The sequence below is a fragment of the Echinococcus granulosus genome, assembly GCF_000524195.1.
Source record: "Echinococcus granulosus chromosome Unknown EG_S00095, whole genome shotgun sequence".
NCBI lineage: Eukaryota > Metazoa > Platyhelminthes > Cestoda > Cyclophyllidea > Taeniidae > Echinococcus > Echinococcus granulosus.
In genome coordinates, this window is record NW_020170475.1 from 143,801 (window position 1) to 166,670 (window position 22,870).

The 22,870-nt window shown below is 39.5% G+C and overlaps 2 protein-coding genes across 2 annotated transcripts; both read left to right on the plus strand. All coding sequences in view use genetic code 11, as the record gives it.

Moving 5' to 3' along the window:
• Window positions 1-5,175: 5,175 nt before the first annotated feature.
• EGR_08076 (WD repeat-containing protein 52) lies at window positions 5,176-19,163 on the plus strand (the record flags this gene model as incomplete). The annotated part of the gene is made up of 25 exons (XM_024497325.1): window positions 5,176-5,747; window positions 6,675-7,134; window positions 7,219-7,374; window positions 7,870-8,017; window positions 8,135-8,229; window positions 8,317-8,520; window positions 8,794-8,961; window positions 9,080-9,311; window positions 9,558-9,688; window positions 9,954-10,324; window positions 10,677-10,788; window positions 11,374-11,580; window positions 11,655-11,785; window positions 11,947-12,131; window positions 12,518-12,672; window positions 13,133-13,321; window positions 13,369-13,553; window positions 13,601-13,700; window positions 13,741-14,421; window positions 14,768-14,948; window positions 15,612-15,934; window positions 16,894-17,142; window positions 17,618-17,920; window positions 18,155-18,358; window positions 19,059-19,163. The coding sequence occupies 25 exons, from the start codon at window positions 5,176-5,178 to the stop codon at window positions 19,161-19,163; spliced, it is 5,847 nt and encodes a 1,948-aa protein (XP_024348263.1).
• Window positions 19,164-19,433: 270 nt separating this feature from the next.
• Window positions 19,434-19,702, plus strand: EGR_08077 (Cytochrome b-c1 complex subunit; the record flags this gene model as incomplete). Its single annotated transcript, XM_024497326.1, has 2 exons — window positions 19,434-19,581; window positions 19,614-19,702. The coding sequence occupies 2 exons, from the start codon at window positions 19,434-19,436 to the stop codon at window positions 19,700-19,702; spliced, it is 237 nt and encodes a 78-aa protein (XP_024348264.1).
• Between the last annotated feature and the right edge of the window lie 3,168 nt (window positions 19,703-22,870).

Below are 22,870 nucleotides of genomic sequence, written 5' to 3' on the forward strand. Positions count from 1 at the left end.
TTTTTCGTTTACCTTTCTATCGTCTTGACACCTTGTCTGCAGTGCGGCCTTAGCGTCTGTCCTAGTGGGCGCTGAAATTTGGGTCTGAGGGTGGTGGGGATCGTGTGCTTAGATCCTTCCGCTCGGTTCTATTGTAACTGACGGGTGGATGGCGGATCCTGAGCTTGTCTTCACGTCCAAGCAGACACATTAAGCCGTGCGGAACCATCAATTTGATATCATGCAAATTCATTCTGAGCGTGTAGGCTGTAAACTGTGGTGCATAAGAACTATTCAAAACTTGAGTGGGATGTACGTACCCTTGTCGGTAATACTTAAACTCTCTCTAAGACTCCCGGCCAAAAACAATCGTTGAAGTTTTCCGCAAAAAACCCTTTTTACTAAGCAAATGAAGTCGAGGATTATTCATGAAAACATCAAACGACTCGAGTGAAAGTGAGCGTATCAGGCCACAGCAGGAGAATTCGATTGCGTTACCGGTGAGCTGTTTTGGGAATTATGCTACGGAAACATTTTTGCAATCCTTGCTTCCCATCCAACTAAGGTACATGAGATTCAGATTCTGCATGGTTGAATAAAGTTGTATCGCTCGCAAAATGACAAAATCCCACCACGTTTGTCTATTTACTTAGCAGCAGAAGTAACATCCTGCCTCCGATCGGCGATATTTTAGGAAAAATAGGGCATGAGATTAAGGTGGCAGTGATAAAGGAAGATTAACCGAGATGACTGAAAACCCAGTTACCGGCACAGAGCTCCTCGTATAGCAATCCGTCGTGATTAGCTTCCATACATAACAATAAGTTCTGCTTCTATCACACATTGTTTCCACACTAGCTCTATCGAACACCGCGACCGTGCTCCAGTTCCTGTAAATTAGATGAATTCCTACGTTTCATGAATCTGCGGTATGGATATGACATTACGCTGATTACCCCAAATGAAACCTTAACTCACCGAAAAACTATGCGTTAGTGTACGGCTTTTAAGACTCCTGCAAAGACGATTACTTTCTGAGCATTATCTAAACGTCCTACAGAAGTTGAATCATTCATTCCCAGGATTTCGATTGTTTAGCTGCAGTTGAAAAGAAATCCGCGTGCGATCACTTACGGATCATCTGCTGCTTTAAGGGAATCATTTAAAATTGACCACGTGAGTCTCAAAATTTTGCCCCCTTCACAATTTCCTGGCTTAAAACCAATACGTAAGGTATGATACGATAAATTTTATCTGTGTGCCCACTTTTAAAAGATAATCATTATGCCCTGATGCAACATGAATTAACAGTGTGCAAAAAAATGACGTATTGTGCAACAGTGAATTCGATCATAAATGGTAATCTCTAATTGATGGAGATCCGCATCATACTAAATTTATATCACGAATCTAGTGCTGGCACAGATTTAGAAGTATGCTCATCATGTGACAATTCAATTGAACGTTCCCGAATTAATGAAGCAACTCCGGCCAGTCTACGTGCACAATCGCGGAGACCAGTGAACCCACCTTGCTGATTCGTTGCAGGGGTGAAGAGTCGAGACCTGATATTGCGCCGAAACACAGGTAAGGCTTGAGTAAATCCATCAAGCTGCGTTTTGCGCATTGTGAGCATTCAGATGATTGGTTTCGCAACCTACTAATCGAGTATTCAACTGTTCAGCCAAAACACGGACGAGCACTTAGTCGTCCCTACTGGCCGATTTTGCATCTAGATGCAAATTGTTTTATTTGCTGTATTTAAAGGTGGCAGACACTTTACTAGATTTGGAGACGTCAGAATTGCTATAATTTGTGGTTACGGCTCTGAATTCAACCATTTAAAGCTTAAAATCTTTTTCAAGAAAAGCATTAGTAAGAAGATTAACAGTAAACAACATAATACCTCTTGCCAGTGATTATTATAAAGTTGAGTGAAATAATTCCACACTCATCAATTTTCAACGCCATAATGATTTCGTACCAGGGAGTGCTCCGCCAAGTGGATTTTTGAGCATCTATTTTCTTCATTCCATCATATTTATAAATAAATTCACTATCGTCTTAAAAGTGGTGAGTAGTGCCATCACGTGCTTTCAGTATAGCTGCCAAAGGTTGCTGACAAGTCGATCGATGACGTGATTATGCGGAGTCTCAAGGCTTTCCGAGAGACGCAAGAAGCCATAATACTAGGACGGAAAATTCACTGTCGATATACAGCAGGGCTTGGAGCTGCTTACATGGCCCTCCCAACAAACGCACAATTGTTGACCCCCTAAGTGGCCCTTCTATCACAAACCGAGAGTTAAACGTCCAACAAATTACAAATTTGTTTGCAAATTAATTAGCGCAATGGGGCGAGTAGGGCATCCCACTATAATGGGGCAAGAAGGTAAACAAAAACGAGGCGTTTTCATGGGTTAGACACAAGAATATGTTTTTGTGGAAAATCCACAAAAGAACAACATAAGCTGCCAATGTTTTCAACCAGTTTGACTTATAAATAACAGATTCAATTCTAAGAGAAATAAAGTTTTAATGAAAATTGTGAATGTCAAAAATCTTGTGGATGGAAGCCTTCGAAAAATTTACAGACTGACAGCAAAAACTTACTATTGCTAAATTCCTATTTTTATTATATTCAGTGGAGATTACTGCTACAAAGTGATAGTTATACCACATTTTTCCATGTATTAGAGACACGTATTGTGGGGACCCATTATTTTTCCGGAAATTCACTTCAATTTTAAAGCCTTAATGCACCTTAGAACAAAACGGAAGGATTTTATGAAAATTAGTGTGTTGGGAGTAAATAAAATAAACTGTATACCTTGCAGAAGATGGAAGAGTTAAGCAAAATACCCTTGCATTTTGAACGGAATTGGGTCTTTCGCTCATTTTCACGACTCCGGTTTTGTCAAGGCGACAGCAGTCCGGCAAGATTCAGGCGGACGCAAACACGTTGTCTAGAGTGTGCGCTAGCATTATAAGGCATCAAGTCTCCTAAAGCCTGCAAGTTTATCAATTCCCCATACACCGTCTAATCGCCTGGGTGATTTTATTAGGGGACAAGTGCTACTGGCATAATAATTTGATGTGGTTGTGATATTTGCGTTAATGCCTTAAAATTCATTTCTGACGACCTCTCAAACACTGGAAACCGATTTCTACCAGAATATTTTGATATCCATAATCTATATTAAAGCCTTACCCCTTAAATTTGTGGTAGGACTATTTCAAAAGGTTTCTACCATAGCAGCTATGGTCAAAACATCATTGCTACTTTGCATAAATGCACAATTGCACCACGGTTCGGGTTCCCAGTGAAACCTTACAGTAAACATGAAGCAGTTTAGTTTGCAAATAAACTACTTCTGTGTTAATGATTACCTTATTAATTATGCTCTTTTTTCGCCGGTCTACGCATTATGCAGCACCGTAAATTCTTCACCACGACCCAAGCACTAAACAACAGAATTCGTAATGTCGGGGAAAGTAAGGCCCCAGTGTTCGGCTATCAACTTATTTTAGTTGCATTTACTCATCTTAATGTCATTCAGAAATTTGCTAAAATACTAGCCCAAAACCTTTTAAATGAGCAAAGTCTTCACTTCACTATCAACAAATAATTATCGCTTAAGAGTACTAGTAATTTGGGTGAAAATACTAATTAGATCCCACTGTAGGTAGTCGTGGCTAGTCACTGGTACGAGGAAAGAAGTAGTGGTGTATCGTATTTAAGCTTCAGAAAAATCGATCTGCCGTCATAACTGGGATACAGCGTCCTCTAAAGAATAAGTTCTTACAGGTTTCCTGGAATATTTCTTCAAAAAAGTGTCACATGTTTGTTTGGTTATATTTGATTACATGTCATCTGGAATCTCACAGCAAACCAACTAGTAACAAGGATACCTTGCGGCCAACACATGCAAAACACATTGCATAAAACTCACACTGAGCAATATAAAATCCGCATAACTGAGCAATGAACACGAAATCAATTATATGCCAGATATTTATAGTCCCTTCACAAAGCAGGTAGCCAGCCATACCCCATAAATAATAAGTGGTTAAGGTAATTATATAAGTAATCAAACAGAAGCTGTAGGAATAATGATTGCAGCCCCCTAGAACTCTTCTGCAAATTGTTGTCAGCCCTATTGGTATGGCAAAAGACTTAGTATTAACGAGTAATGGTATCAAAGTCATTCATAGATGTGTTGGTAAAAGTGCATGGGATGATCGTGCTGCAAAGGAGGAGGTACAAACTGCTTAAATTGATTAGACCGAGAAGCTATTTATACAGTTTAACGATAGCCAGACTACAGTGAAATTAGTCACTGGAAGTCGTGAGGTGGTTGGAAACAAATTATGATCTGCAAATTTATCAGAATGCGGTAAAGCTAAAAGTAATTCCATGAGCACTACTAAAAAAGCCAGCAGAATATTTTAAATATAAAATTCAAATGGTTTAGATGTGCTAAATGATGTAATAGCAGGTTTCAACTATACGATTAATTGTAGAACCTTGTCATCAACTGTGTGAATGAATGTAGCACAAAAAGGGCCAGCATAGCTTTGACATAATTATATAACACAAATAAAAACCACAAGCCTTCATGTTAATTTTTTTACTTCTCTTTACAAAAAGCAAATTTCAAAACAACCCTGTTCGTTTTAATATACCAGCAACATAGCAAACATGCAAAACACGATTTCGAAGTTGGTTGGGTTTTTGTTGATTATGTTGCAATGGGCATTTATCATTGCAATTGCCGCCATTAGCTATGACCACAATAATAATTAACACGTTTTCTGTACATACTTGTAGTCATTCATAATAGTCTACCTTCTGCAATTTTTTTTCGCCTCGCTCGTTAGAAATTTTGTAGGCTTTACTGCTTCCCAATGCAGGAACCCCCTAGTTTCTTTTCAATTTTTTAATTTTTAGATTGACCTTATATTTGTTTTTATTGCTTTTACTCCTGATTGTCTGCACTACATTGTATGAATGTAATGCTCCTTAATTTATTCTATTAATGTTTTAAACCCGAAATGCTTTAGAAGCGGTTATGTTGTTGGCAACTATTAATGTAACTTTTAGTACTATGCGGGGACAAAAATAGTTATTTACTTAATATTAATGAGGTAGTCGATAAAAAATATTAGATATTTGTTAACCATTTCAGGTAGTATATGGACGAAGGTAGTTATGCAAACAGCGATAAAGAAATTGGCAAAGTTGCTGATTCAGGCGGAAATCCGGGCTCGGCATTTAGGAGAGCAGAAAATGTGAACCAAGTGGTAGAGAATGAGGAGGAAGAGAACGAAGAAGATGAGGATGGCTCCGCTGATAATTGGACCCAACACATACCTGATGACTTTTACTACGATCTTGAGACCATAGTTGCCACACCGCATATGCCAGAGGAGAGCGGCTTGCCTGAGAACTTATTAAAGCTCTACCACTCCTTCGGCTGCGACACCCTTCGCCGAGACAACCTTAAAATTCTCGGCACTGATAGTGTGGGTTTTGTGGTGGGAAACTATTTCGAAATCCGCAACCTTGTTAATGGAGAACGTAACTACCTTCGCTCTACTGGAGGCCTTGGCATCGGCGCTGCTGACGTCCATCCTGAAAGTACACACATAGCTGTAGCAGAGAAGGGCGAGTTGCCTAACATTTGCATCTACGAGTACCCCAGTCTCAAACTTTTCCGTATTCTTCGAGAGGGCACCCAAGTTGCCTATACCTCGTGCCACTTTACGTAAGTTCGGGCTACTAGCAATCGAATAATTTTGCTCTTTGTCAAAAGTTGTTCTGCTGCAAAATACTTACGCAAGTCTCGTGCCGATGAGTTTTATTCCAGCATTGACTACACAACAGCTTCTGCAATTGGGCATGCGGCCATTTTTAGAAGAATTCTTGATGCTTCTGTTTTCTTTGACCATGTATTTTTATGTTCAACTGCTTTGGGAACAATTCTTTGAACATGAGCACCTTGAGATTTGTTTTATTGTGTTATCAGGAGAAATTTTGATACTTTAAGAAAGTCGTAACCTTAATTCCTGTGTTTCTTAATACTCGGCTTAGTATTTTGTTGATTAAATTGAACGCAATTTACAACTTCACCGATGCTTTTAACCATGCATGAACCTTTTATTCAGAAGGGCTTTTTTTAATTACTTTAATATGTGCAATTGAACTCTTTACTTTTATGACGGTTTGCTCGAATGTACTGCGAAACAATTACACGTAATCCTTTTGACAGTGGCGCTTTAGAGGAGATGCAATGAAAAGTGCTAACACCGATAAAATTTATCTCAATAAAATTTTTTAACTGGCATATTGTCCACATAATAGGATTTGAAAATATGAAATAGTTTTAAGTCAATTCTAATTGTGCCAATGACATACCCATAAAATAGCTTCCAAACATTTTCTTCCCCTTTTAACAACGGCTTTTTATGTTCTAATGCGAAAATTTACATAGAAATAGTTGTCATACTTAAGAAGGTGGATTCCAGTGTCACACTTGGTTTAAATTTGTACAATTTTGGTTTAACAGGTACGGATTGGGGATGAAGTCGAATAGAGAGTTTTCGACGAGACTTTTAAAAAAAATTATACAACAACGAGCAATTAAAAACGTTGCGGTAATTAACAAATCCTTAACATTTATATTCACTTTTAGTCCTGATGGATCGCTGATCGCAACAGTGGGAGATGAGCCCAACTACCTGTTGACAATTTGGGATTGGCGCGAGGAGCGAATCGTCCTGCGTAACAAGGCCTTCTCACAGGAGATCTTTCGAGTGCGTTGGTCGGATGACCTGCGCGGCGTCCTAGTTACTGCAGGTTTGGGGCACATCCGCTTTTGGAAGATGGCAAAGACCTTCACAGGGCTCAAGCTGCAGGGAAGCATTGGGAAGTTCGGCAAGGTAGAGCTTTCCGACATCGAGGGTTTCGTTATCATGCCTGATGGAAAGGTGCTCTCAGGCTGCGAATGGGGGAACCTTCTGCTGTGGGAGGGGGACCTGATCAAAGTGCAAATATGCCGCAAGGACGGATCGCCTTGTCATGATGGGCTCATCATGCATATTCTCATCTATGAAGGTGAACTCTTCACTATCGGCACGGATGGCTATGTTCGTGTAAGTGAGACGGCAAGATTGGTGGTGATGATAATGTTAAAGCGCTTCAAGGTGAAGGAAGAAAACATTGATTTGATTTTCCAGACCTGGGAATTCGAGGCAATTGACCAGGCTGAGGCGCAAGAAGAGGGGACGTTTTTGGAATTGGAACCGATGAATGAGCTGCGTGTTTCACCTCATGCAAAACTCATGTCCCTGCAGAAGGTGGAAGTCGGAGGGACGGTTTTTTGGTATTGTATGGTGAGTAGCATTACACAAATGCTTCGAACAGCTTGCAATAAATCTGACCTCAATGATAAAGATACGGGTGAATAGTAATGCAATGTGTCGGAAATTTTGCAAAAGTTGTGTAGATGTGAATGCAAGCTAATCATCTTGATGTGTAAAATGTATGCATACTTTCCTAGATTTTCGGTGCAAATGAGGCGCATGAATGTGGGCAAAGTGGCGGCTTGTTTACTCCAATTAATGGTGCATTAAAAAGCTGATAATTTCACAAAACTTGTTACAGATTATTATTTAGGAGAAACATTCATTAATCGGTTTAATTTTGCTATTTTATAAGCTCAGAGTGAGTTTAATCTGTAAGTCAGTGATAAATTTCTCTTTCGCCCCAGTGCCCTGATATTACCTAGGAATTTTTGTTAACCCATTTATTATCTTAATTGTGGTAAATTATTTTCGTCACTAAAGCAGAAGTGATCACAGTTTTAATTTGTTCCTAATCTCATGTAGGACGCCAACGATGGAATATGGAAGTTAGACTTGAGTTTCTCGCACATATCTGCTTCACCGCAGCTGATTTTGCCCTACCATGCAGGGGCGATTGTGGATTGTGCGGTTGCACCAAAGTCTTATCTCGCTGCTACGCTCGGCTCTGATGGTTTGTTCTCATAAACGCATTAAATTAACGTTTTTATAAATCTCTGCATAATTATTGTTCATGATAGGCGGCGAGAATATTATTTTCTAGTAAAAGTGACAACTTTCTTAACTTTAGGCAGTGTTCGGGTTTTCGATGTACTCAAGAAGGCGATGTTAGGTTATAAGCGTTTCAATGCCTGTGGGCACTGTTTGATTTGGGCTCCCACGCATGTATGTTTTTGGATCCATTTTACAGTTCAAAATGGATTAATTAATCAGGTTTTTATGCTAGAAGTAATCTTTTGCCTTATCCGGTAGATTGACCCAAAGGGAAAGACAATAGTGGCTGGTTTTGCGGACGGTGTAGTCCGTGTTATGCAAATCACGTCCGATGATGTTGAGAACGAAGAAAATCCATCTTCTCAGGTGGTCAGCATCGAGCTCATGCAAGTGCTCAAACCACACACGGACGCCGTAATGACCATGGACTACGACCCGGAAGGAGTGCTCTTCGCTACCGCCGTGAGCTCATTCATTGAAGGAGTGCATTGTTGCAGGTGTAATTTATTATCAATCGTTTTGATTCAATATCAAGCTTTGCCTTCATTTTAAAGTTAATGTGAAACGCCCATATGCTGCAAAAATCTTTTTTTAAACGATCATCTTTATTTCAAAACATCGATGCACAGTTCAACCGACCCATGTACCTTATGTGGTGCTCCGCCTCTCAAATCTAATTCAATTTGATTTTAAGCCGGTACGAAAGCACCAAACACCACTTTTTATGTATTCTAGAGTGCTGATAAGACTATTTTCCTATTCCACATTGACGGTCTTCGTATCGTACCAAGTGGATTTGTTAGAATTCCCACGAAAGCTATGAAAATCCAATGGCGCTACCCGAATTTGAAGGACACAATACCAACTCTCCTGCTCTTCCTAGACAACAGTTGCGTGATTGAGGTACTCTTTTCGGCAAAATAGGGTTAAATAACATACACTTGTATGACGTTTTTTTCCGAATGTCATATTTACTGCTAGATTTAATGAATACGATTTGAGTAGGTAATAAAATTTGCAGGTATTAGTGCCATTACGCAAAGCCCCGGAAAAAGGGACATTTGAGATAACCGACGCGATACCGATTCGAGGTTTTCAAATGGAAAGTGTTGCCGGAGGTTTGCGAGTGATAGAAGAGAACATTTCCCGTCGAGCGGCTTATGAGGAGGCCAAGAAGAAGCGACAAGAAAATACACAAAAACTTCTCAATGAAGGTCTCATTAATGAAGAGGATTTGACAAAAGCCATGGAGGGTAAGGCAGTGCGATGGAAAAAATGAATGATTCTTACTACTACAAAGTACAAATCATTTATTTTATTCGTTGTAGTTGCTTTAAATTCATTTTTAAAAACAAAGAAAAGTACAGCATCTACAAAATTTGACTTGAAATTACTTGGTTGATGCGGATAAGTCTATTGGTAACGCAGAATGCGGCTATCATTAAGCCATCACAAGCCACGCTCATCACATTCTATTTCTCGTCTTATTTAATTGTTAGACGAGAAACGACTGCACGCAAAACTCGAAGAAGAGCTATCCCAAATAAAAGCAATCGTACCTGAAAAGCCTTCACCAATCATTGGAGGGATGGTTTGTCTTGAAGATCCGCACCTTGTGTGGATTAATATGGTTAGTTTGTTTGGGATCTCCATAATGATTTCAGCATTATGGTTGTTTTGCTTTCATTTAACCCATTTCCACCTTATCGTTCTTTCATTTTAATGAATTTTAGAGTACATTTTGTTACAGCAGATCGAATAATATGCACTTACTCTAACTCATTTTTCAGTTTATATTCCTTGCTAGCCTTTTTACTCATGGAAAAATTAATTACTTAGTCATTTTCTCCAATGAAATTTGATTTATCTTATAATACATATTTTTGCAAAACAAGGGTGATTTTGACGCTGGTTACATGTACAAGTGCAATTTGATGGACCTAATGGACGCCCCTCCAAAGACCGGAGAAAACCAAGCTGTTGAAAAGCGAGAGTTGACGGAGCTGGAGATGGTGCTTCCGCGAGTGCGATCAATGAAACCACTACAATCTCCAAAAATCATTGACTGTAACGACTCACCACTGCTCTCGTGGAAGTTCAGTCTCAGTGGTAGTCGCGTGGTCATGGGCTTCCAGAATGGATTGCTACGTGTTCAAATGTTAGAAAAGGCTTTTGATTTCAGTCAGATGGGCGCTTTCTGGACGTACGCTTTTTCGGACAACGATCGTGGACCTGTAAACCGAGTTCAACTCACCTTCGACGATAGGTGAGCAAGGCTGACCTTGCCATTTATGAGCGTATTCATTGTGTGACAACAGCGGTGAACACACTATTTCCTGGCACCACTTGTCTAAGGAGTTTCACCTTCTCTAAATGCTCACGTTTACGTTCAGTAAAGTCGTTTACACACTACTTTAATGGAAATCAACCAAAAGAATGAAAGTCATGATAAATTTACTTCATTTTCCTTATGGAAAGGGAATCATAGGGTAGGGTAGAAGGTAAGCATTTGCTTGGATTTGAAAATATCCAGTGGTCTGAAATGATTTTTCAGTTAGTATTTTTAACAATTTTTCTCAAAACCCCTACCTCTTTGCTTTGTCGTCATGAAACCCTAGTTTTCTCCTAACGGTTGGAGGAGATGGAACCTTCTTCGTACTGGAGTTGATGTCCGAATCATTTCAAGCTCAGGAGGTTGGCAAGCTGCTAGTCAAACTTCCTTCCTCCAGTGTAAGTCTCAACTCACTGCTAAACTTTGTTAGGGCCTATTATTGTTATAACAGACGCACAATTCCCTTTTGATTCATCTCCTCAGTTTTCGCTTTTTATATCTTATTAATGTAACCAATATTGATGAAATTGTTGTATTTGAACGAAATTCCACCCGACTATCCCATGTTATTATCCTTAAGTATTGAATGTCTGTAACATTTCGTAAACGCTTTCAACATTATTTTTGTACTTTGAATTATAGGAAAATGTAAGTATTTAAAGTTTCTCAACTTTTGCGAAACTTTTTCAGTGACCGTATGGCAATCATTTAAATATAAAAATAGGTTGATATTTACATTACCCCATTTTCCCTTTCCTATTGTTTCTGATGGCCGCCTTTTTAACTAGATTACTAAAACTTTTGCCTAACCAAGTAGCAGTTTTTCGCTTTTGCATGAGTAAAAGTTTAACATATGTGTGATAAGTTCAAAATTTGGTCATTTATCTGACTTAGTACTTTTGGTCTGGGAATATCCAAAGTGATCTATTAATGACATCAGCTAATCCTCAAAATTTTGACAATATCACATGCTTACTTTACAGCACGAACCTGTAGAAGAGGATATTCAAGATGCTAATGAGTTCAGCATTGAACAGGCACGTAAAAAGATGGAATGGGATAAACTTGTTGAGGCTGGAGAGGAAAAGAAACGGGAAACCAGAAAGCAGATTGCGGAGTTGCGACTGCGGTTCAAGCAACTGAAAGAGCAGAATGACCGACTGCCCTCTCATATGCGCGTAAACAGTCGGGTACCTAGAAGGGTTCACAAGATACCTTTACTTGCATTGACTTAGCTTGATTTAATTTCCTTTATTATTCAAAGGAGTACGAAATGTTGGAACGATTGAGAGAACAGCTCATGAATCAGCGACAGAAACAAATGGATATATTATACAAAGAAGTGGCGTTCCAAAGTCGGAAAAAATCAATTGCGCTTCAAAAGTTGATCAATAGGTCGGATTTTGTCTCAATTTTATCAACTAGATCGGATTGTCTGATATGATACTCTGTAACAACAACAAAGTTCCTAGTTCAATCGATTTGGTCGCTGTCACTTTTGAGCCAAAAATGACTTCTCTACGTTATTTTAAGAGATGTTGTTTCCATTTTTTTAGATTTAGAAAGGATCTAGCCTGTGAATACATTGTGCTAAAGGCTTTCGGAACTAACGATTGGGTCAGTTCAATAAGGAAGATCAAGCTACCTCGAGGCCACTTTGAACTGATGCAGCTACTAGAGGACCAGTTAAGGCAGGAGCGAGAAGCAGAAATGGAAAGTAGACGGAAAACTATAACTCAAGGTAAGGGTTTCCAGCTTACAATCATAGTTGTTATGTGCTTGGTTGGAGATTAAGTGATGAATAAGATATTTCACGGGTAATTTCATTTGTGCCTCTATAAATGGCAGTCTTAATCAGTTGGCCAAGTTTGCTTGAGTCTTCTATCACATATTGTTCTCTTGTCCAGATAAGCATACTTGATTACAACTGATGATTGATTGACTGATTTAAAACTTAATATAGATTGGCCCAAATATGTATTGATATTCTCCTATAGCTAACTTTCACCTCAGTTGAGTTTGTGTAGACAAATTCCAGGAAAGCTAATCGTACGATGCCATATATTTGCATAGGTATTTTTGGCAATTTGTGCTAGAAAAAATATGATCATCCTTTACTCTAATAAGATAAGTCGCAGTCCCGAGTGACAGAGATCCTATCGGCAAGCAATTTGGATTTGATCAAGCGCTCGAAAGTCAAAGGTGCAAGAGGCCTTCGCTATATGCGGCAATTGGAGACCTTGGAAGTGGCCAGACTGAAGCGCGAGAAACGTCGTCAGCAGGTGATCTGCGTTTAAATTTTGTGGAATTTGCCCTGTAAAGAGAAGTAGTAGCCTAAAACCTATAACTGCATCATCCTTCTGAATGATGTCCTTTCTTCAATTATCAAAAAGAGTTTTCAACAGTCATTTCTTATAAATCAGATCGACAGCGAATGACATTAAATGTGACTTTTCGGAGATCCAGAATCAGTAACAGACGGAAAAATTATGCATGACCTCGAATAAAGAATTGTTTGCGGGAGCAAAACTCTACCTAACACCATGCTAGAAATAAGGGTATCTCGAAGTCGTTTGCATTGCAGGCTACAGGGCAGGACGTAATTCTGCAGCCTAACAATTTTCCTGATTCTATCGTTGATAAGCTACTTTAGCTTGAGTAAATCATGTTTGAATCTAAAATGTTCATTTTAAGAACATAAACTAACCTAACGTTGGTCACCATTTTTTGTCTTCTAATCAGTGGGAGGAGCTGTACGCAAGGAAGCCCACGAACAAGTGGGAAGACCCCCTTGATGTAGCAGCGATAGAGTTCGTCAAAAACAACATGGGCGACTTCAAATTGAAATCCTCACCCAGTTACTCTGTACCGGAAAATATGAAGCCCACAGCCATTAAATCGCGCCTAACCCTACTTGAAGCAATTACCCAGGTAAAATTACTTTTGCATTCTAGTGTCAACCACTTATATTACCGCAGATTTCGCAAAGGCAAGACGATTTCAACCAGCGTCTCTTGAAGTTGCGTAATAAAAAAGCAACCATTATCAAAGAGCTGAAGATTATTGATGAATCTCTTAAACAGCTCTCTGAGGATTTACCTCCAAATAGTATAGTTGTTCGTCTGAAAATTGATAACCTCGATGACGATGAGTTTCCTGAAAGGTGAGTCACTTTGCTCTTGATCCAAAATCGTGTCTCCTCTTCCATAGGGCGTTTGATGCCACAGATACCGCTTTGGAAACTTACAAAAGATCAGTCAATGCTGTGGCGCCTTCAGAAGATGGGAAACTTCCCCTACTGAAAAAGACCGTATGACTCCTTTTTTACCATCATACAAAGCCTGTTCTAGTTGTCCAACCCAGATGAGCCACGGTCAGAATGCGTTCCAGATTTTTCAGGACTGAATGTAGTAATGCACGATGATCGTCGAGTTCTTTTCGTCTCAACAGCACGGCTAGTTGAACCTAAGAGCTTCTATACCCTTGATCTTCCCTTTCCGCACCGCCCAGAAATAGTCGGCTTATCCCTATATTCCATGTATCCAGAGGAGCAACTGCTCCAGCCTTCAGCACATGTTTTGATGACCAGGCAGCCTCTTCAACCGGACAGCGTGGTGGACACTATTGATGAAGAGGATTCGATGAAAAGGGGTCCCAAAAGTCTGCTTGAAAATGCCACGACACGCAAAGATGGGGGACATCCAAGCCTTTTTGAGAGCTCAGATTCACACGATTCGGAAGAAAACATGCATTTGGAAATGGATCGACAGAACTTGCACTACGAAAGGGCTCTTTACAAACAGCAGTATCTGGTTACTGAGGCTGGAGCCATGGTCCGCTGCTTCAACATGGAATTGCGTACATTGAGTCATCAAAAGGTGAACCTTGACTTGCTGATGGGGCGTGCAAATCTTAATTTGCTCATTCTGTATGAAGAGTACAAACTACTGACCGAGTTTGAAAAGGCAGAACAAGGTCTAGCAACGAATTATGAGGCCAAAACCGAGGAAAAGAATGAGGTTGACCGAAAGGTGGGTCCTTCAGCACGTCAAGAATTTAAAAGCAATTAGCTATTACTTTTTCGTGAAACGTTGCCGAAATTTGCGCTTGAAATTTAGCAGCATAAGTTTTAACATTTAACGATAGTATTCCCAATTAATTCATAGAAAAAACAGTCATAACTTCTTAGTAGTGAGAAAAGGAATTCGAATGGGCTTTAAATCACCCGTGCCTATTTCCTATGAACATATTGTTTAATTTGGTGCGATAATACATTCCACATTTAAATCACTTATAGTATTGTGGAGAACTTTGAAGTTGCAGTCGTGGTGATTAAATTCATTCAAGTGTTAATCGCTGCACTCCAAATCCCTAAAGGTTACTGAGACGGAGGTGGAGATCGCAGAAACGTTGGCGAACATCGAACGATTGGTAGCGAAAGAAAACGGAGTTCACGAAAAATTCAAGGAATTCCTCGGTGAAAACCACAAATGGGGCGATTTTCTCCACAAGGTCTACAGAAAGAGGGTCAAACGGAAGGTAAAAGGTGTTGCCACCGGTAAGACAGTAGTCCATCGCCAGTTGAAGATAGTTAATTTCGAGGTTAGCATTATCTTCAAACCTTTAAATGCTTTTTTCGAGTAGGCAAATGATGTTATTTGAAGTTAGGAAAGAATTTCTGCCAAAAATAATAAGGGATAGCAGGTCATGCGCACCATGAGATTGGGCTTACTTCTGGCTTCTGGTAGAATGCTGTTTGTAAGCATAAGTAAGTAGGAACAACTTTTTTTGAAATTGTAATAATTGGATGCGATTCCAGGTTGCTCAAGCTACACAGCGAAATCCCTGATTTAAATGTATCTAACAGCATGTTTTGAAAATCTCACTTGCCATAACTGGTTCACTATACTGCCACCCGGGATTTCGCTTGTTTGGAATACGACTTGAATGCATGGAGCATTAACTGATGGTTGATGATTTTGTAGTGGTTCATTTTTTAGCAAAAGGCATCAAAAGTCTTTTTTGGTTAAAGTAGGCTTTTGAATGTATTGTAAGGGTTATATATACTGACCTTGAGAATGAATTAATAGATGTGGGTAGGTAATCAGGCTCTACATATTCACCTCTATTTCGTAGAAACAAAATTTCTTTCATTTCATATTTTTATTGCTAGTTCTTGTGCAACAGAAACAATGTCGCTCACTTTACTTTTCTCTAAAAGACGAAGGGGAATCGGGTGGGTCATTGTCATCCTCGTCGGAGGACTCGGAGTGGAACGAGTCAGATGAGGCGGAGGAGAATGAGAATGATGACGACGAGGAAGGTAACATCCTTGACCTCGACATCTGCCCATCGGGCTGCGCGCAGGCAGATTTCGATCAAACCATCTTCTTTCGCGAGCAGCGCCTCGATGTAGAGGATGAGATCTCAGACCAAAAACGCCTCCTCGAAGCCCAGCGAAAGGAGGCGGAGGCCCTCGCCAAACGGTCACGGTCAGCGCAGCAAAGTCTGCAACAGGCTACTGCGGAGTTGCAAGCCTTTCAGGTATGACAACCCCTCCGCTCTATTTCTGTCAAAAATTCGACTTCCTACACATTCACGAGCATTAATGCTTGCACATCTTTTTTCCCAAGTTTCCAATGTTTAACCTATGCTTAATAATCTGTTTCAAAAGTTAAAACCCAAATGCAACTCTTTTACAAGAGTTTTTAATAAGTCATTGAAGTCATTTTAAGTTGATAAACTGCAAATTACATGGCCCTTTGTTGTATTTTATAGTGCTTGCGCTATTATTTTACATGCCTCATGCTTTTGTACGGTGGAGTTTTTGGAATGTCCAAAGGAGATACATTTGATACTGCTTTTCATTACATTATTTTACAATCGGCTAGAGGTTTTCCAAGTCCCAACCCTGATTAATGATGAACTTATTTTTTATTTGATGTCACATTTCCCAACACTGAGTGTGGAAACACGGGGAAGGTATCAATGTGTCGGCTTCATGTCTCGATCACCTAGTTTATAGTTTTATAAGCAAGGCAATTTCCGTACGCATTACAAGTTATTTAAATTCATTTTTTATTGGAACTAAATGTTTTCGATCATAATTGTGTTCTAAAACTAAACTAGGAATAAAAAATCGGTGGGAAAAAACGAAATGCTTCTGCGCCGGTAAAAGTGGACAGTCATATACATTCAAAAATGATAAGAAAATATTAAGGAGTTATTTGTAACCGAATAATGCTGGTCATTTAGAATCTTACCTAGATTTATTATTTAAAATATTCTCAATATGTAGTATTTTTAATTTATTCAATGCTGTTTTAAAAGTTGCGATCATGACTAAACATCACATCTCTACATGCAATCAAAGTTTATGATGAATTGGGCTCTATAAGATAAGGCCACAAAACATAATTAGAATCAAGAGCAATTTGAAGTCTTTTAAAATACTTCTTTAAATTTGAAAGGAGCTATTTTCAGTGGATATGACTTTACTTTAGTTGGAGAAACAGAGGAAGTTGAACGTCCTCGAGCGCTTGGTCAGTCTGCGACTGGACCAGGTCATTTTCTTCGAGGACAAGTCACTTCCGCAGGACTTTGCACCGATCCTTGTCTTTAGGCACGACAACGTGAATCGCCTGCGACGGCGCATTCAGGCACTGGAGGATGAGAAACGTGTTCAGCGGAAGGAGAAGAGACAAGCTAAGGAGAAGCATCTCATGCTTCAACGCCACAAAAAAGTCTTTCTGGTGCGTTGACCGAACAACTTTCAGGCCAAAGTTGTTATTCTTCATTTTGAAAAATGCTTTATTGAAAAGATTATCGACCTACCCACTAGTTATTGTATACTGCATTGCACAAAACACCTTAGGGTATTCTATTCACCTGATTCATGATAATGATCAAAGGCACTTTTGATGATGAACATGATTACTGCTACTCCCATCAGCAAAGTATTGTTCAACTTATTGAGGCCTTCTGCTCCTAACTTCTGATTACTTCATCATTTGTTTCATTGATGCAAATTATTGGTTCCTGTCAAATTTGATTTCTGTGTTTTGATTATTTAAGTTGGTAATCGAAACGCTCCTTGATTTGCAGAATAACTGTAATACCCAAGCGACATTCACAGTCTCAACATAGAGTTCAGGAAATGAGTCCACCACTTTTTGCTGTCAAATTATGGCAGACAGGGCCACTACCGGATTTGATTACTGTTTTCAGGAAGAGTTGAAGAAGATGGCAGTGAAGTGCGACCTGATGATGATTGACAAGTTCGGTCGCCTGGACGACTTAGAAAAATTGGAAACGATTCATCCCAAGGTGGAAGAGATCACACTTCGCATGCTGGCGTTACAGGCGCGCATCCAACGGGAAGAGGATGAGGCGGAAGAGCGCCTGCGAGATGCTCGAGACATCTACGTCGCGCAGCTGCGTGAGAACACTCGTTTGGTAGTGAAAACTCTCATGCTGTTTAATGAGCTGCAAACCCTCTCCGCCTCCATGGACAGTTACATGCGCAATCCAGTTAGTGCACAATCCATATTTCTCTTTTTCATTAGATATGCCCAATCTGCAAAATAACTATTTGCTAACTTAGTCAATTCATTAAACAAAAACCGACACAACCCTTATCGGTACCTTTTTACCCAAAATTGTATTTTGGGTAGAATGAAAAAAGGATAATTTAAAAATGAGCACAAGAAGGTGAAACAATTTGATAGAAAGTACGAATATAAACGTTTTTCTTTTATTTTCTAGAATAGAGAACTTTGTGAAGGAATCATTAAGGACAGAGTCGAAACAGCGAATCGCCTAAAAGTTCTGCAATCTCAGGCTGAAGAAATTAATAAGCTGACGGCAGAAATCCGATGCCTATCGGCAAAGGCACCCAAGGTGCTCCCAACCGTTCAGGCGCCTTCAACCATCCGACCGAGTACCGATTCCAAGCTTAATTCAATGAACGTATAGTAAAAACAATCTATTCACAGATGCCACTTTCTTCAAACCAATAGCAAACAGCTTTATAAGCCACTGCTGGATTCCTTCTGAATACCATCAAAGTGCCTGCCTGCATTGTCGTGTTAAATACCAAAGCGTACACTTACCTTCGTTACTACCTACAGTGAACTACATGGAACCAGATAAAATTAAAAAAGGGCAACAAACGATTTTATTTCAAGATCTGAGTACTGAATCAAATTCGACTTCGGGATTTCAAAAACAGTAATTGACTTCCAATGACTTGCGTCTATTGACGTTCTGTAGCAGTGAGCGCTACCACTTATGCGTACAATGCCGGGATTTTTTTCCGCAACACTCCACAACAGTCCTCCAAGGTGCCAGCCACTCTACTTTTTCCAGCAAGAAGAATAGACTAAAATTGTAAGCTGTTAATTAAGCGAGGAATTGTTAGCGTTGCTCGATAAAAGTAAGCATTCGTATAGTCATAATTTCGCGGGCACTTAAGGTTTCAACTTTGTATTTCCGCTAAGTGGCAATGGACTCCAAGCCAGGATAATAGCCTCCATGGCACTTCCGCACCTTAGTGGTACGTTTCCTGCCATGGTATTATGACTACCTGTCATTACGTAGCGTCCCGGGACTTCCCAGAGGATGAAATAAGACAGAATACTTGGAGAGAATATACATATTCGGCATACAGAAGGTACCGGGCTACTGGCAGCAGGAAGAACCCACCCGGCGCGGTGCAGCGGCTAAGTCAAAGGCAGCTCCACACAAAAGCGGAGTTAAACAACCAACGTATTAAAATTATGCTAATAGCAAATTCAGTCCACTACCGTTTTAAACTAACAAGAAGAAGACAGCTTGCATAATATTTGTCAGCAACCAGTTTTGACTAGTTGTTTAAATTTGTGACTTAGTTGGCACTATGAATCCAAAAGGACACGCATTACTAGTTTTTAAACATTTTTTAGTTTTTAGTACAATTTTTTATTTAAACATAGAAAAAATTAAGGATGGAATTGTCTAGTAATTTTGTTTAAGTCGATGCGCAACAGTGCGCGTCTGATAAAAGATGAGGTTTGGTGAGCTTCATTACAGGCGAGGCGTTATAACATACAGTATATCGCCTTATGAAGTGAATGCATTCAAGGGCTTCTTCAGCCAAGGGTTTCCGAATTTCGTTAGACGTTTTCGTGAGAAATTTCTCGTGGTTGCAAGTCGTAAGCGGATTGTGTTCAGTCAACCTATTTAGCCTTCATTTTCACCTTCTCAATTATCTACTGGGCAAACGTTGAGAATGCCAGATCGAAAAGAAAGGCTTACTTGCAAAAGAAGAACTGAATGGTTGTCATTAAGGACCTAACTACGTTTAACACCTAGTTGCGCAGCCTTCGGCTCAGGTTTGTTATCCAGAAATTGAATTCTTTTAATAAACAACACTTTGCTTCTGTTTTTCTTTGTGTGTGTTGAATTGCGGCTAGTATGCTGGCCTATGTTCTCAAAGTACCCTTTTTCCACTACCTAGTTATGCTACAGCTACCATTGGGTCAGTTGCTCGGCAAATGTTGTAGTTGTAACTGGTGGATTTGTGTTTTACTTGATGAAATAGTTTTAGTGTTGTACGAGGAGTCATGAGCTCCCGTTAGTTATCTCCGTACGATGCAGTCTGCCAATAAGGGGCATTTGTTTGTGCGTATTTGTTTGGGGTTGTTCTAGCCCACGGAGTCCTTTAATCGGTTTTGTATTGCAGTGTTAAAGGGAGATATTAGGCTATGGTCTGACATCGTGTCCCTCAGAGTGTGATGCCACACCTGTGCGTCTGGGCGGCTGACCTGCACGTTCGCCGATACTGCTTTGCGCAATTGTCTGCTGGCAAGGTTCGCATTAAGTATTTTCTTAGCAAGTATAACTCAGGTTATTGGGTAGCTTGCAAATGAAGTAGGTGCGCTTGCATTCACAATGCTAAATATCTGGAACATGGGTGTGGCAGTTGGCTTGTTCTGTTCGCTTTTGCGAGGTTTTAGGTCCTTAGCCAGACTACTATTAGCGTAAGTTGTGCTCCTATAGAGGGCTTTAATGGTACAAAGGCATCCTAGCAGTGGTTATCCATTCGGCCAATCGCTATAATATCGTGGTTTATTTGGTTGATTGTTCACTGTTACCGCCTCCATCCTCATGCAGATCCGTGCTGAGCTTTGTCCGTAATAAATGGGGTTAAATTAATACGTTAATTTGTTGTTAATAGTAAAAATGCAATTTTCTCTGTTACCACTGCAAAAAGTAGTAGAGTTTCTTACATAATACATTTTGAATTAAAAAAGCGACATGGAAAGTCTGGTAATCACAAGTGTAGCGAAGAAATGAGGCTAACAAAAGATGTTAGCATTAGCAGTGAAAAGCGGATTGTTACGGTACCGCTAGCGGTTGTCGTTCGTTGAGTTACGGAGATGCCGTTTTCAAGATGTCTGAACTTCTGGAACACCGGTGATTGCGTCAGTTCTGGCTGAGTATTCTGCTCGCGACTAAGGTAAGGATCTTTTTCTGCGAAAAAATTAAATCGAATTAACCAGTATCCAATTAAAAGCTCGCTTCTGTTGACGAAAGTTTACCATGAGGTAAGTTAGTCTCTTGGAAACCGGTAGTTTGATATAATGAAACACATGAATAATAATTAGACCCTGATACATCCATCAGATATCTTTAAGGCACGGACGCTAAAACAGAGTAAATCTTTTGGATGTCTGGCTCAGAAGGAGATAGTGATAGTAAGAAATGGGACTGTCACACTTTAAATTATATCAAAATAAAGTCTTAACAAACACGGGGGAAAGTTTTTCTAAAAAAGGTGAAGTTTCCCGCAGAATGAAGCCAAAAGTAAATGTCATGCTTGGAAGTGCTTTAAGGCACTAGAGATAATGAAAGACTTTGTCAATCAAACTTAATATGTCTCGCATTTCAATGCATTTCACCGAAACGCGTGTGATAATAAACTGTCGCGATGCGATTCCCTAAAATTTGATGAATCGTAGCCAATTTCACTAGACTGAAAAAATAAATACAATTTTTGTAAACAACCCTTTTTTCTGTTTAAATTCAGCTTTTGAAATAAGATCGCATTCTTTTAATCACACTTTGGAGGTGCTAGAAAAAATGCTCATTATGCGCTATGCATATTGTTAAAGGGAAGATTTACATACAAGTTTTGAAAAGATTCTCCGATTATTTTCAAGACATCTATAATCGGTCTCAATATCGAGACCAGTATGCTGTCCGGTTTGTTTCAGGTTTTCAACTGATTTATCAGTTGCGTTCATTTAAGTGACGTTATGAAGTTTATTACAACCATTAAATTTTCTAAAAGTTCACTCAGAAGGCCATTGTTGGCGTTGTGATTGTCCTAACGCTTTTTATTTCGTTTAGGGAAAATTAAAGGAAATTGCGCTTAATACTAAAACTGTTCCAGCTGTTCTTGTCAACTAAAGTACAGTATTTATTAAAGTAGAGGCAATTTTATCACACAGTTTTATTCCATTTTCCCCTCACGAACTCGCAAAGAGTTGTGTGCGCAAATGCGTAGGCAGAACCTTGGTGCTAGATGTTCACAATCAGATTTGACAAACACGTAAGAAGTATAAGTGGTGCTTTATGGAAATTCCCTACACCGGCCTGCCTACTTTCAAAATACCATAGTTTTGAGCCACCACGAACTCCTCTATAAGTGGTAATATGGAGCCCAGTTTAAAAATGATATCTCCTGCAAAAGGTAGATAGATAAATTTGGGGATTTAAGCTCGGGTCGGTTTATAATCCTAAACGTTTTATAGCGAAAATCCGAAAAAAAAACAGCTAATGAAAGGCAGAAAATTGCATGGGAAACGATTTCTTTTCAAAGAACATTGAATTTTTTTCGGCGACAGTTGTGGAATTCTTAAGCTAGGTAAGTGTTACTGACTTGCTATGGTTGGTAGATAGAAGTCAGTAATGTCTCTCAAAGTAACACCTTAAAATCACAACCTCTTTCCTTTTTAACTCTGTAGTTAAGTACTCAACATCTCACTCCACAAGTAATAGCACTGTTCCACTAACCCCTTCAAAAACTTGCTCTAATTAAACTCTTAATTTCCAGGGTTTATTGACGGTGAATCTTTTTGAATATGCATTAAATTTCCGTTTGCGCTTAGAAAGATGTGAATAACCTTTGGGCTGAATCATTTGAACGTGGGGTAAGGCAACGCCTTACATATCACTTTGTAGTAGTTTAACGAAACCCAACACAGGGTCCTTGTTAAAACGGAGTTGTTGTGTTAAAAGTGTAAAAGTGGAAGTGAGCGTGATAGACAACTGCTTCTTCATAGATAAAGGAAATAGAATGAAGATGAATGCAATAAGGGGAATGAATACGTAAGCAGAGTTACGTGCCCAAAAATATTCACCAAGCAAGACAACCGTGATATATGTATTGCAAATCATTATTTAGGGTAATTTGAAGCATCATTTTGAGCCTGTAGC